Source organism: Nyctereutes procyonoides, unplaced genomic scaffold, assembly GCF_905146905.1.
Source record: "Nyctereutes procyonoides isolate TBG_1078 unplaced genomic scaffold, NYPRO_anot_genome, whole genome shotgun sequence".
In the NCBI taxonomy this organism is placed as follows: Eukaryota; Metazoa; Chordata; class Mammalia; order Carnivora; family Canidae; genus Nyctereutes; species Nyctereutes procyonoides.
Window position 1 is genome coordinate 44,271,275 of NW_026575142.1, and position 14,389 is coordinate 44,285,663.

General features: G+C 39.0%; 1 protein-coding gene across 1 annotated transcript in view; it reads right to left on the minus strand.

Moving 5' to 3' along the window:
- The window catches only part of PEX5L (peroxisomal biogenesis factor 5 like), a 233,306-nt gene that overhangs the window by 7,302 nt on the left and 211,615 nt on the right, over positions 1-14,389 (minus strand). Inside the window, exons 8-13 of the mRNA XM_055308156.1 lie at positions 13,742-13,858; positions 11,314-11,457; positions 8,583-8,653; positions 7,114-7,311; positions 5,834-5,999; positions 5,289-5,446 (exon numbers count right to left, since the gene is read on the minus strand). Of these exons, the coding sequence (XP_055164131.1) occupies positions 5,289-5,446; positions 5,834-5,999; positions 7,114-7,311; positions 8,583-8,653; positions 11,314-11,457; positions 13,742-13,858 (854 nt within the window). The remainder of the gene's footprint in view (positions 1-5,288; positions 5,447-5,833; positions 6,000-7,113; positions 7,312-8,582; positions 8,654-11,313; positions 11,458-13,741; positions 13,859-14,389) is intronic.

Consider the following 14,389-nt stretch of genomic DNA (forward strand, 5'->3'; position numbering starts at 1 on the left):
AACTATTAATGCATTTGCTTTTCTCCACTTTTAGGGATAATTTAAAGACTTACTCCATTTGCAAATGTGATTTATATCACTAGGGTTGAAGAAGAAGCATCTGGCCCTACTCAGAAAGAAAGTGGTTTAACTTTTCCTATTAGTGATAGAAATATGGGAGGTGGTGGGGTGGGTGGGACTGAGTTGATTTGTTTATCAGAGCATCTGGGCTTGAATCCTGATCATTTAGCCTGAGGCAAATTTCTTATCCTTCCAAGACTCAGTTTCCCCAGCTGTGTAATAGGGAGAATAGAAGTCATTTTAAAACCTTGTTGTGTGAGGTGCAATTGGATCAATTTATGTGAAAACTCTTACTAAGTTAGATCAATAGTTCTCCAAGTATAGTCCGGGGAACTCTGGAGGTCAGTGAAGTGAAAATTATTTCTCCAATAATCCTGAGATGTTATTTTTACTTTACTTTGATTTTATCATTAATGTACAATGAAATTTTCCAGAGATTGCACGATGTGTGAAATCCCAATATATTGAATGCAGAGGCAGATATGAAAATCTGTCTCTATAAAGCAAGATATTTAAAAAATCGGCAAAATTGTAAAACGATGCCACTCTTTTCACCAAGCACATTTTTGTTTGGGGGGAAATAATTATTTTTCATAGAATAGATAATGTTAACATGTAGTTAATTATTATGTTTAAATGAATCTTTTAAATTTTTCTCAATTTAACATCTAGCATGGTAAATATTGATGGCTATAACCCACATAAAAGCCCGTGGAGGTCCTCAATAATTGTTGAAAGCATAAAGGGGTCCTGAGAACACAAAGTCTGTGACTCGCTGAATCAGATGCTGTCCACAGGTCTTCTGGCTCTTCCTGGCCACACCTGCTCTCTTGCTTGTGTGTCATGTGTGCACTCTGGCTCTGCCCTCTCAGGACCCCTGTCGCTGGAAGCATGGGTTCTGTATCTGACAAACTGGTCTTTCTTTGCTAAGAGTAATAATACTGCTTTAATTTGCATCTGCTTCATTCTTCTTAAAAGCTTTTCCCACATTTGATCCCACTTAATCCTGCAAGGTAGTCATTATCAAGTATCTGGTAAGAAGCTTTAAAGTGAAGCTGAACTTCTGAGTCCAATGCCCATTGTCCAGGTATTTGTTCATCTGTATTTTTAGATCCGCCTGGAAATAAAGGGCAATTGGGAAATGGTTGCACTGTGCATGATGACCTGGTTAATGGAAGGGAGTAGGGTTCTAATTGTCCTCTCTTCTGGATGTTTAGTAATTGAGCAAGAGAAGAGGGTTTATAAGCAGATGCACATGTGGAGTTTACTTTGGAGGCCCTTTCTGGCTTCTTTGTCACAGGGTGGCAGCTCAAATGACAATGACTCCATTTCCTCTCATCATCCTAGGCCTGTGAGAACTCTGGGGGAGGAAGATCTTGGAATCTGCACGTGCACAGGCTGCTCCTAGCTCCCAAGCACGTGGCAATGGTCTCTGAGGGACACGGAGAGAAACAGAATAGTCTAACATGCTAGGTGTGCCAAGCAGCATGAGGTTTTCCCATGAAGATAGTCTAAACTTGTTCTTCACCTTGGGAACACAGAGTCCTTTCTGGGTACTCAGAAGATTGTACATGTATATGTGTGAATAGTTTTCAAATGTTTCACGCATATGTGTATGAATAAGCTTTTCGTGTATGACTTGATTAATAAAGTGCATTCATGTAAAATCATTCCTCATTTTATGGTATCTTTCCCTCTTATATTAATACTAAAAAATTACCATCACAGGAGATTTGATCTGTGTTTTCATTAAAAAGAGGTCCTCACTTTTTTTAAAATTTATTTTTTATTTTTTAAAGACTTCTTAATTTGAGAGAGCAAGGTGAGAGGTGTGCAGGGGCAGAGAGAGGGAAAGAGAGTCTTAAGCAGACTCCATACTGCGCATGGAGCCCTACACGAGGCTCCATCTTAGGACCCTGAGGGCATCACCTAGCCAAAACTAAGAGTCAGATGCTTAACTCACTGCACCAGTCAGGTGCCCCATGAGGCCCTCATTTTTGAAAAGGTTAAGATTCTTTGACCTAAATCCTACTCTGGAGCTCCTACTGACAGAGGAGTAGCATCTTATGCCACACCCAGGTTTCATGCTAACAATTTCCTTTCCTTATTTCAATTATACAGGACTGGGAAAGGGCTTGCCTTTGACTCTATATAGAAAATGTGCAATGACAAAAGGGTTATAGCTCTGTACACAGACAATCTATAGTTCTTAAGGGAGATGTCCCAAGACTGGTGGTTATGGGAGTATATGGACCAGCTCATGGCTTTTTTCCAAGTCACATCTCTGTTGAGGGTTATTATTTCCTAACTATCCACTTAAACCTTGAGTTAAACTTATTTTCAGAATTACATCTCACTCAACAGTCTTTTTTCCTCAGGGGAAAAAAAATACAAAATACTTAGTACTTAACAAGATTTTCCACATCTGGATGAAAATAAAAGAGCCACAAATCTTAGCCGAGTGATCCTGGAGTTCCGGGATCGAGTCCCATGTCTGGCTCCCTGCATGGAGCCTGCTTCTCCCTTTGCCTGTGTCTCTGCCTCTCATTCTTTCTCTCTCTCTCTCTCTCTCTCTCTCTCTATCTCTCATGAATAAAGAAATAAAATCTTAAAAAAAAAATCTTAGCCAAGATGTTTTGAAACTTTGAAGTAGTCATTTGTTCAAGGTTGCCAGATTTACCAAGTAAGAATACAGATACACAGTTGAATTTGAATATCAGATAAACAGTTAATTATTTTTAGTACGAGCATGTCCCATGCAATATTTGGGAAATACTTATTCTAAAAATGTATTTGCTCTTTATCTGAAATTAAAATTTAACTGGACATTTTATTTGGCAACTCTAAAATTGACTTGCTCCTGTTCAGGTGACTTTCTGTTTAAGGATTAAACATTCTTCCCATTTCCACCTACAGAGACCTTCACGGCCTCTTGGAAATGGTTGCCCTAGTGAGTCTTACACCTGTGAATGTCAAGAAAATATTTTATTGGCCTCTCATGTATTGCTTTATACACTGTAATGAGAAGTCACAGGTAAGAAAAACTCATCTAGAAGCTTTCTAAAAGCCTCCTTTAATTGAATTTAATGTTTCATGTATATACATATTTATTTCCATCTCCCCTTGTTCCAAACATAGGATTTACAGTATCTCATAAAATATACATACACAATAGAGAAAATAAATGACTAATGAAGATAAATTCAGGTTAGGAAAATCAGACCAGACCAGGAATGAACTTAGTATACAAAGCAGACATTGTCAGGCCCTGGCCAGCTGATGTGTGAGGAGGCTGCACAGGCTCCCCTGTGGCCCTTTGGGTGGCTGGTGCAAGGTGAGTCTCTGCAGCGGCTCCCTTCACAATGTCCATAAAATAAAGCAAACCAGTTGCTCTGGAGTCACTCAGCTATTCCTGGTTTTAGCCTGAGCAAGGTCCTCTTAGAGGACTAGAGTAATCTAGTGAACAATGCTCTTTCTAAGATTCTCTAAGTATAAATGAAGCAATCAGCTTCTGAAATCTCAATATTTGCCAATGGCACAATCCCCAAATGCAATTCAGAAACAGTAGTTCTTCGGATGTCAAAAGGATGCACCCCGGGTATGTAGCTCTCTGATGACTTATCTGAATAATAATAATAAGGATACTGAAGATGACAGCAATGATCATAATCATAATAACAAATGCCAACTACGGCTCCATGTTAGGCAATTTATATTTAATCTGCACAAGGATCCTGTAGGTTAAATATTGTTTTACTACTTTTTTTTTTAAAGCATGTTGAAGAAATTGAGGCTCAAAGTTATGAGCCCAGAGTCACAAAACCAGTAAATGGCAGAGCTGTGATTTGAACCCAAGCTTTTCTGATTCTTTTTTTTTTTTTTAATGATAGTCACAGAGAGAGAGAGAGAGGCAGAGACATAGGCAGAGGGAGAAGTAGGCTCCATGCACCAGGAGCCCGACGTGCGATTCGATCCCGGGTCTCCAGGATCGCGCCCTGGGCCAAAGGCAGGCGCCAAACCGCTGTGCCACCCAGGGATCCCAGCTTTTCTGATTCTAAAAACCTGGCTCTTTTTGAGAATGAGAAAGGGTTTATGTTTTTTTATGGGATTTAAAACCAACAGTTTTCTTTTTTCCAATTGTGAAAGTAATACCTATTTATTTAGAAAGCATGAAAAGTAGAAAAAGAAAGAAAAATGACCTATACTTACTTTTTTTAAAAAAGATTTTATTTATTTATATGAGATAGAGAGTGCACACAGCAGGGGAGAAGTAGACTCCTCCCTGAACAGGGAGCTTGATGTGGGGGCTCGATCCCAGGACCCTGAGATCACTACCTGAGCTGAAGACAAATGCTGAATGAATTGAGCCACCCAGGTGCTCCTTACTTATATGTTCATTACCCAAAAGAAATAAAGGTCATTTATGGATTCAGTTGGTGAGGAAAAAGGATATAGGTTATAGACTGGATGATGAGGGATAATAAGAGAACAAGAAAGACATTTTAAGCCATAAACCCACCATTTAACATTTTTTTAAAGAAAAAAAATTTTCTTTAAAATATTTTAACTAACCTTACTGGCAAAGTAGTTTGAAACAACCTGGATTTTTGGTTGTGCTTTGCCCAAAACTGGCCCTAGACCTTCTTTTTTTTTTTAGTTTATTTATGATAGAGAGAGAGAGAGAGGCAGAGACACAGGCAGAGGGAGAAGCAGGCTCCATGCACCGGGAGCCCGACGTGGGATTCGATCCCGGGTCTCCAGGATCGCGCCCTGGGCCAAAGGCAGGCGCTAAACCATTGCGCCACCCAGGCCCTAGACCCTCTTAAGTCATTTTGCTGAGTCCTCCTGCCCCCACCCCCCAAGGTTCTCTTTTTCTTTACCTGGGAAGTGAACTGTTCAAGTTTCTCAAAGAGTTGCCCTTGGAGGCATTAATACTTGCACCAGCCCAGGCTGCCTGAATGGAAGTCTCTGGGAGAGGGGCCTGGGAATCTGCATTTCACAAGATGCCTTCGTGTTTGCTGTTCTGCAGACTGAGAAACACTGAAGCAAATTGTTCCTGCTTCAACAGGCCTCCGGATGCAAAGGTTCAAATGTACCCTTAATAAGAGGAGGAGAGCTACTCCTATAAAAGGAGGTATTTTCACTGGGGAAACAATCTTTCAGGTTGTTTATCCCACCTGAGCCCTGAGAGTGTGGCTCCTGGTCCTCAGCCTACCACCCTACTATACCTGTAGGCGCCCAGATTGATGCAACTGATTCCCAGGTTGTATCTGGATCGGATGAAGCCTGGCTGGATCTCCAGGGCTCGTGTGTAGGCCTCCACGGCTTCCTCACTGCGGTCTCCGTTCGCCAACGTTGCTCCGAGACGGTTCCATAAGGAATAGTCCTGATGACAAAATCAGAGCTAAAAACTGGCACGAGCCACAGTGGCAGGGTACTCCCATCTTTCTTGCAGGAAGAAGGATGCTGGCTAAAATTTATCCACGGCTCACGGATAGGGACCAGGATGGTGGTGAATTACTCAAAAAATGGTATGAATGACTTTGTGAAATGACCTTAGTTCAACAAAGAGCAGCTACATTGGATGCTGTCAGGCAATTCATGTTTCTATTTGAAGTACCTGAGTATTAACAGCCACAGTAGCATATTGTTAGTCCCGATCACTTTAAACCATTGGATGCAGGGAAATAAGATGCAGCAGAAATGTGCAGAGTGTAGCCTGTGAGAACTTATTTTTAACAAAGAACCTTAGAGTTTCTTGTCGTGTACTTACCTCTGGCCGAACCGTTAAGGCAGCGTTAAATGCATCTATTGCTCTATTAAACTCTCCACTCAGGTGGAACAGAACCCCCAGACCTGTCTGTAGGTCTGGATCAATCATATCTCCATTTTGGTGGGCAGCTTCCAGATATAATTCCTTAACTCCTTCCAAAACAGAGCTACAAGGGAAAAAAATTGAGGTGTGTATTCCAAATAGTCTGAACATATATTATTTGCTATTATGTCCTCTGTTCCAAGAGAACATTACAGGCTGGAAAAATCTTGCGTAAGAGATCTTCGCTTAATGAGAAGGACTATTCATACTGCATATTAAAAAAAATACCTGCTGATTTTCATGAATTATTTCATTGTACACAGAAACAGACTGTGCTAAGGAAGGTCTTCACAAGGAGAGTTCTATTGACCCTGTGAGTGCCAATGTGGAGAACCTCAGGGCTCCGTGAGGATGAATTTAATGTCATGATTTATTGCTGATAGGAACAAAATCCCTAGAAGAAAGGACTTCCGTTTTTCCTCATACCCAATTCTCAGGCTTTCTAGAGGTTGGCAAATTTTATAATTTATTTTAGGTTAATTATTTAGGTTATTTATTTAGGTTAATTTCTCCCAAAGTAATATAGCTCTTATGTAGTTTCAAAAACAAAATAGTCACTTTATAATATATTTCATTATACTAATTGTTATTTTGAGAAATACAGGTTGAATACATTATGACATTAAAAATAAACCATTGTATTCTCAACAAATGGTATCATAATCAACAAAGAAATTTCATCTCGAAAGAAAAATAAGTGATCATGTATGTGAAAATCCAGTAAACACATGAGCTAGTAAATATTATTTGCTAAGCACAAAAACAACCAAAACAAACTACCTTGGTGTTGATTATATTTTCTATCACAACTAACTAACCATTTTTGCTTATGTCTTGATAATGTGGGATGTATTCATTGACTAGATCCCATGTTAAAGGAAACCTTGTTTTTTAATGACTACTTTTCATGTCAGTAAAAGTTCATTGTTAAAAGAAAAAAAAATGTCCATGGCATTTTGCTTTAAATTATGGTACTTGGATATCTGTAAGTGCCCACAATCTTGATCACATGTCTGTTCATTGTTTCTGGTCCCAGCATCAATCTTTTCCATCAGAGTTGCTCTTCTAGCAGTCCTACAACCACACTGGAATTGGTACTGGTGAGGCTTGTTCATTACCCTTATGGTGACTGTGTAAATAGGTGTTTACTGCCGACTGTAATTTAATTAGAAAGATACCTATCAACTGGAGACTTGGACATCCTCCGGGTAAGGCCTGGAGATCCCTTCTTGCTCTTCACAAGATATTTGTACTTTGGGTTTTGCTTAATCCAATTCTTTAGAGCTTCACAGGCATCCTGCTGATGGCCTGTGTTAGTGTAACTCACAGCCAAAGCCATCAAAGCTTTCAGGTTGTTGGGCTGTAATTCTAAGCACCTGCAAGAAGGCATAAATAAATAGGTAAATAAATAAATAGCCAATTTCAGATTATTCCTGATCCAGGGTCTAACAGTTTTTTAGGAAATTAGAGGTCTTTATTAACTAAATGGTGCAAAAGCATGGCTAAGTTATGTTAAATCTTTGGGCGATACCATATTTATCTATGTGAAAATTGGGACCTAAGTATGTTGGTAAGAAAGTTAAAACATATCTCGATGAGCACTAGTTCTGATAATTTAATATATGGCTTTAAGACTATAAAAAGGTGGCTAATCCTTGCACAAAATTTACTAGAAGTTTATTTCATGAGGAGGGGATAGCATTGTTTTAGCGCAGCTCTACTATTGATGTATTAAACATATCAGATCCACAGAGCAAACTGACTTGAGGTAAATTTGGATATTCAGAGATGAAAGGCTGTACAATGTTTTATAAAGAAGAGATAAATTCCTGTGTTTCTAGACTACCGATGTGGGTTTATAGAAAGCACAGGTTACAGCTCCTCCTCCTCATGCTATTCCACTGGCCTCTGGCATGAGAATCATCTGGGGATCTGGTAAAATGCAGATTATGTAGTACAGTTGGCCTGGGTGGGCCTGAGGCTGGGCAGGTCTGACAAACTCCCAGATGATAATGAAACTGGTAGTCCCTGGAGAAGATTTGGTGTAGCAAACCCTAGATTGTACCTACATCAGTGCTGTAGGGAGAGATTATATAGGGATTATATGTTGTAAAGGGAAAGGAGAAGTCGAATCGGTAGAGGTGATTTTTCCAGGGTTTACACGGGGGCTCTAATCAAGTAAAGTGTGATGCTACATCCACCCAAAGTAGTCTAGACTTTTAGTCAGGGGCTTAGTAGTTACACTTGCAGGTCACTGAAGCTATTTTAGGAGATTTTCTATAGACACAAGGACCTAAAATTACAGAGATTATTTTGAGTATGTTTTTCCTGAAAACAACTTTCAAGTGTGCAGAAGGCTAGAAAGTTAACAGGGACTATATATGTAATAAGTCTATTTTATGATCGCTTTTGAGATAAACACTTTTGTGCCAATGAAGGTCAACTGATTTGTGGTTGACAAAACACTGCGATTTAGGAATATTATTTGTTCATAAACTCTTGTTTCCTACAGGTTAGTGTAATATGTAGCATCTTAGCACTTCTCCTGGCCAAATTCTTTGTACTTAAGGGTCAAAAGACAAGATAAACAGGAAGGCCATTAACAAGTGTCCACCCCACCCATGATTTTACATTTAGCTTCATCTACCTCTGGAGGGCGACAATAGCAGCTTGTTCATTTTCATTCTCTGCCTGGGTTATCCCGAGGAACTGCCATGCCTACAAAAAACAACTGAGGTCAACATTGCAAGAGGAAGCAGATTCACTCATGTGCTTTAGATCCCTCTATGCAGAATAACCTGTCTCAGATGTGAGAGTCTTGTAAAAGGGAAAAATATCACAAGCATTTCTTTAATCAAAGGCTCTTCAGACATCTGGGTCAAGATCCTTTGCCATTATTGACAGATTCTCAGCATTTAGTCTCCTGTGACCCATGGAAACATTTGAGTATCTGAGATTTCATGATATTGGATGTCATAAAACCAAGAGATAAATATATAAAATTAGGCATTTGTGAGGAAAAGGGATGTAAAATAACCCAAAAATGTAGCTCAAGAGTCTAGACTTTATAAAGAATCTCAAGATGTACAAAATAAAATAAGTTTTTATAAATGCAAGTCTAACTATTATTATAGGAGCTAACAGATAATTTAGGAAATAGGGAAGATAAAACAAAATCCTCCACTCTAATGTGTTCACTGCTCTAATATCACTGATGAAATGCATAAAGCACATAGAAAATGCAATATAATGCATACATAATTTTATAGCCTACACTTATCCTTGTGGATTTGAAAGAATTTGGGGAGTACATAACTCTCCCGCCTACAGACATTTTAAAGCAAAACTATATGAAGATACATAGAGTCATCCAGAAGATGTAAAAATTATATTGACTTTTCCCATCCTTATTGTTACTGATGCCACATAAACTCATAAAAAATACTGGTTATCCCCCCAAATCTGTGATTCTTCTTAATCTTTTAAATGTACACACAGCAGCCCCTATTTTGGTTTCACTTTCCATACATCTTAGAATTCTTCTTCTTCTTCTTCTTCTTCTTCTTCTTCTTCTTCTTCTTCTTCTTCTTCTTCTTCTTCAATTCATGACAGACACAGAGAGAGTGGCAGAGACATAGGCAGAGGGAAAAGCAGGCTCCCAATGGGGAGCCTGATACAGAACTTGGTCCCGGGACCCTGAAATCATGACCTGAGTCAAAGGCAGACGCTCAGAGCCACCCAGGTGCCCCATCTTAGAATGCTTCTTAAGCTTGATGAAACAGTCACTGTCTGAGAGTTTCTCACTAGCCTTTGAGCATGATGTCATTTTCACTGTTCATAGATTGTTTGTTATCTGAATTTTGGGGTCTCCAAGATTCAGAAACCCTGGATCCTTGATTGGGAACCATTAGTTACTCAGTGCTCTAATCTTCTCATTTATGAATCTGACATAACAAATGACTTTCTCTTCCACAATAATTTGTATATCTTCTTAAAAATTCCAATATTTTGGTTCACAGTTCCAATTCTCAGTTCAATCTCATTTCACTGTCAATGTTTTGACTAACAAGATACCAGAGCTTTAACCTAGTGATCAGTTTACACATCCTTCCTATACAAATTTTAAGTACACCCAATAATAATAATGAAGAGATTATTGATGCACCAAGGCACTGAACTAAGCACATTATTTGTATGAACTAACTTAATCCTCATAACACCCAATGAGCTAGTCATTATAATTGTGATTTCCATTTTACATATGAAGAAATGGAACTGAGATGGTTTAAATGACCTGTCCCAGATCACAGGGCTCATGGCTCATGAGTGGTAGAGCAGAGATTTGAACCCACACGGTTAGGACAGCAAGCCTGGAATCTTAACCATTATTCTATACTGTCATCTTGGCACCATATATAGCCTTCCCTAAAATTTCTGCAAATTCCTGATAAGGAATATTCTTTATAACATAATTCCTGAAAATTACCTCCAAACTAAAAAAAGATGTCACACATGCCACTATCTTATTACAGTCCTTTGCAGTGGACTGAGGTCAGATGGCGGAAGCCTCTTTGGGTGGTCTCCTGGTCTCTGTCTCCATCACCTTCCACACCTCAGAGAACATGAAGATCTGATTGTATCCCTCTGCTGAGTAGAGTCCCTAGTGGTTCCCTTGACTTTCCTGAGGTTTAGGCTCTTACCTGCCTCTTCCTCTCCTGCCATCATTTCCTCCCCTCTCCTCCCTGGAATGATGTTTCATGCTCCACTGCCCACACACAAACCACTTCCTCTTAATACCCCTCTGCTATCTTTAATTAAGCCCCCTCCTCCTTCAAAACTCAGCTTCAGATTTAATTGTAGAGGGAGGCCCGTTCAGAAGCCTTGCTCTCTGCTCCCCTAGCATCCTGTGCATACTCTGACATTGCATTTGTTACATGGCATTGATTTATTTGCTTGTCTCTCCAGATAGACCACAAATGTATCTTTCCAACAGTTTCCTTTTTCCAGCTCTTCCATATACAAAGCCAGTGCCTGGCACAATTTTTGGGACACAGTATGTACTCAATTAATGCTGAGTGAGTAAACCAAGGGTGAGAGATGTTGTGGCTCACGACAAAACTGTGCCATGCCCCCTGAAAACTACCGCTGAGCCTCCCAGTTGGCAATTTTGGTTGACCCCACTCTCTTATTTTTGGACACTATAAATATTGCCATTTGGTTAGAGGACAGATACCTATTTGTAACTTATAAACACACAGCAGAGTAAGCCAGGTTAACCCCTCTGGGAGCCTTTATTTTGTAGAGCTCTGTGGCGTCCTCTGTCCCTCATTCACACGCCACCACTTGGTGAGCTTAGCAGGATGAAGGGAAAATAATACCTCTGCATCTCCTGGGTCCTGAAGAATCGCTGCTTCCATGAACAGGATGGTGACTGGCAGGTCCCCTTCCTTCAGTCTTTTTAAGCCTTCTTCAAATGCTCCAGGCCAGTCCTTGAAGGGATTTTCAGTGTGAAAGTAATATCCCTACAACACGGAAAAGGGCAATATGAGATCCATTGGTTAATCTCTTCATTCTTATATTCAGAGCTCTTTTTGAATTTTAATTTAAATTATTTATAATTTAACTTAAATTAAACTTAAATGACTGGTTTTTAGTCCTTCCTATGAATGTAGTAAATTTTCATTATATAAATTTTAGAGGATAGTATTTTGTTATTGAATAATATAAGAAAGAAGCAAATAGTCACCCATAATGCCACAATTTAAATATCACTGCTAATATTTTTGAGTTGTTTTCTATTACTGTTTTGCTTTTTTTGTTTTAGTCATTTCCCCCAAGATTTAAAAAATACCAAGTTTTGGATGTATTTTTGCTAAGTGCAACCATCCATTGCCTTGAAATGTTAAATGCCACATACTATAATCTGTATATACACTGCAACCCTTTGGAGAGCTACAAACCATTCTATTATCTAAGGTATTTTTTTACCTTCTTGCTCCTTGGACCAGTTTTTGCCCCCAGGGGGCTATATTTGCCCCATTGAGAATGCATGTCTTAAAGTTATAGATCTTTTATTTAAAAAAATGAAATTATACAGAATGTACAAATAATCTTTTTCTATGAATATATAAATTAAACAAATAAGCTCATAGCATATATGCAGCTTTGTAGCTTAAGCCCCACTTAGTTTTAGTTTTTAAAACTATTTACATTGTGCCAAAACATATTTAATCGAGCTCCTACTTTTGGGCATTCAAGTTACTTTTAATTTTTTTGTTATCATAAATAAAGTTACAGCGAAACCCTCATTGCAAATTTTTGTCTGCATATGATTATTACCTTGGGATAGACTTCCAGACAGCTTTATTAGACTGAAGGCTATGAACTATTTTGAGGCCCTTGATATGTATAACTGAATTGCTTTTGAGAAGTTTGTCCCAAGTTAAACCCTCATTGGAAATATCTGAGAGAAATTATTTGTTGCAGCCTTACCAGCATAGATGATCACAATACCCTTCTAATTTCATAGATACAAATAAGCTAGTCTGTTAATAGTGCTACTGAGGTTTTAAAATAGATTAAATGGAGACTTCAGTTCTCTATTGTTGCTGAGAAAGACAAACCCCCTTATCAAAGCCACAGGGTATAACTAGTTTATGTAGTGGGGTTACATATATGGGGTCCCAGGGGTGAGGAGCTCAGGGCCCACCCATGCCTCGGGGGCATGATTTATAGCCTAGAGTCTGACAATCTATAGCAATGTTTTCTTTTTCTTGCTCATTTTTGATTTCTTTGTGGAAAAGAGTTATTTTTAATAAGATAGTTGCTCCGATTTTATGAGATTACCTAACCTACTGAGGGGCAGAGAATACTGGGAGAAGACAGTTTAATGACTATGTAGATTAAAAATTCCCTAAGATTGGAAACTATTCATCATCGTATCTATTGCTAGGTAGGTAAATATTTTGGATTGAACAAATGGAAGTTATCCAGAGCTATTAATTGAGATTTCCTCTACCACAAAAAAAAATCCATAAGACACACTTATTTGTGTATATATGGTTTTTCCTTGAGTAAGGAAATTCCATATCTTTTTCTTTCAAGTCATTTAAATTTATTTTTTTAATGCTCCTCACCTCTTCACCAAGCGTATGTATGTATGTATTTATATTAATTTTTTCCTGCCAAATGTTTTTAAAAGCTTAAACCCAAGGGCAACTGGGACTTCGTGGGTAATTTGGCTGGTTCTTCACTGAACTCACACATTTGCTGGGGCTCCTTTCAGGGGAGTATCTTTGAGGAATCCCTTTGGGACTTGACCTGCTGTGTGAAGGGTGTAAAGAGTATCTTTTCCACTGAGTTTCTTTGTTAGCTGTGTAAGGACCACCTGTGAAATAGAGATCTAAGCCCCTACTTCACTCCACTGTCGACTGATACCATTTCTGTTAGCTCATTCACATGACTCATGTGAATGGCTGACAAAAAGTATTGTGAGATTAGCCAGCTCTTGTTCCAACACACTCTCAATGTCAGTATTTGCCAGCAGTCAAGATGCAAGCTCTTGTTGGCCGCCAAACTGTATTAGAATTGATAAAACTAAGAGTATTTCATTCTAGCTTTGCTGCCTTTGCACATTGGCTAATTGTATTGTTTTCATCCACCAGCATATCTTCTAGGTCAGACTGGGATAGGTTTGTCTGTTTGATTCTTGATTTTTTTGCAAAATAGTTAATGACTACTTTATAAAAATGCCATGCAAAGAGGTTGAGAAAACTGGTCAGCATGTATAAGAACAGAATCGGTCACCTTCTCACTAGCCGAGATCGTAACTTGGTTCTGAGCTTCTTGATTCTCCGATATCCAGTTCCTCCGGGCCATTTCTTCCCATTCTGCTTGCATCTTATCCCAAAACTCTGTATCTGACTAATAGACAGGAAAAATAAAGAGAGATGAATTTAAGAACATGCTATGTCACCTGCTTTATTTCTAGAAAGACAGTTTTCCTCAGAGGTCAAAATGAATTCTGAGGAGGAATAAAATGTTCAAACTGGCCACCTCCAATGATACTCACGGTTGAAGAGCTCCTGGAGGGTACTTAGTGGTCAGAGTGTTGAATTGGATTATTTGTGACTTTCTCCAGCAGGAAAATAGTTACCATCTGAAGGACGAGGATCATATATACCAAATTCAGCTAAAAATCTATTACTTGAACATTTCAAGTGTGGGTACTGGGCACACATTTTAGGAAGGATGGTCTTAGAGTTGCTCTCAAGATATGAGGAATTAGAGCAATGACTTTGGGACTGGATGGCCAAGTGACTTGGGTAAGCAGCCGACCATGGACAAAGGAGAATAACATTAGTTGACCCTACTCTGTGCCAGGCACTGTGCTAGGGGAGAATTGATCATGGTCACAAAGCTGGGATTGCATAGGATCAGAACCCCAGTGTGGCT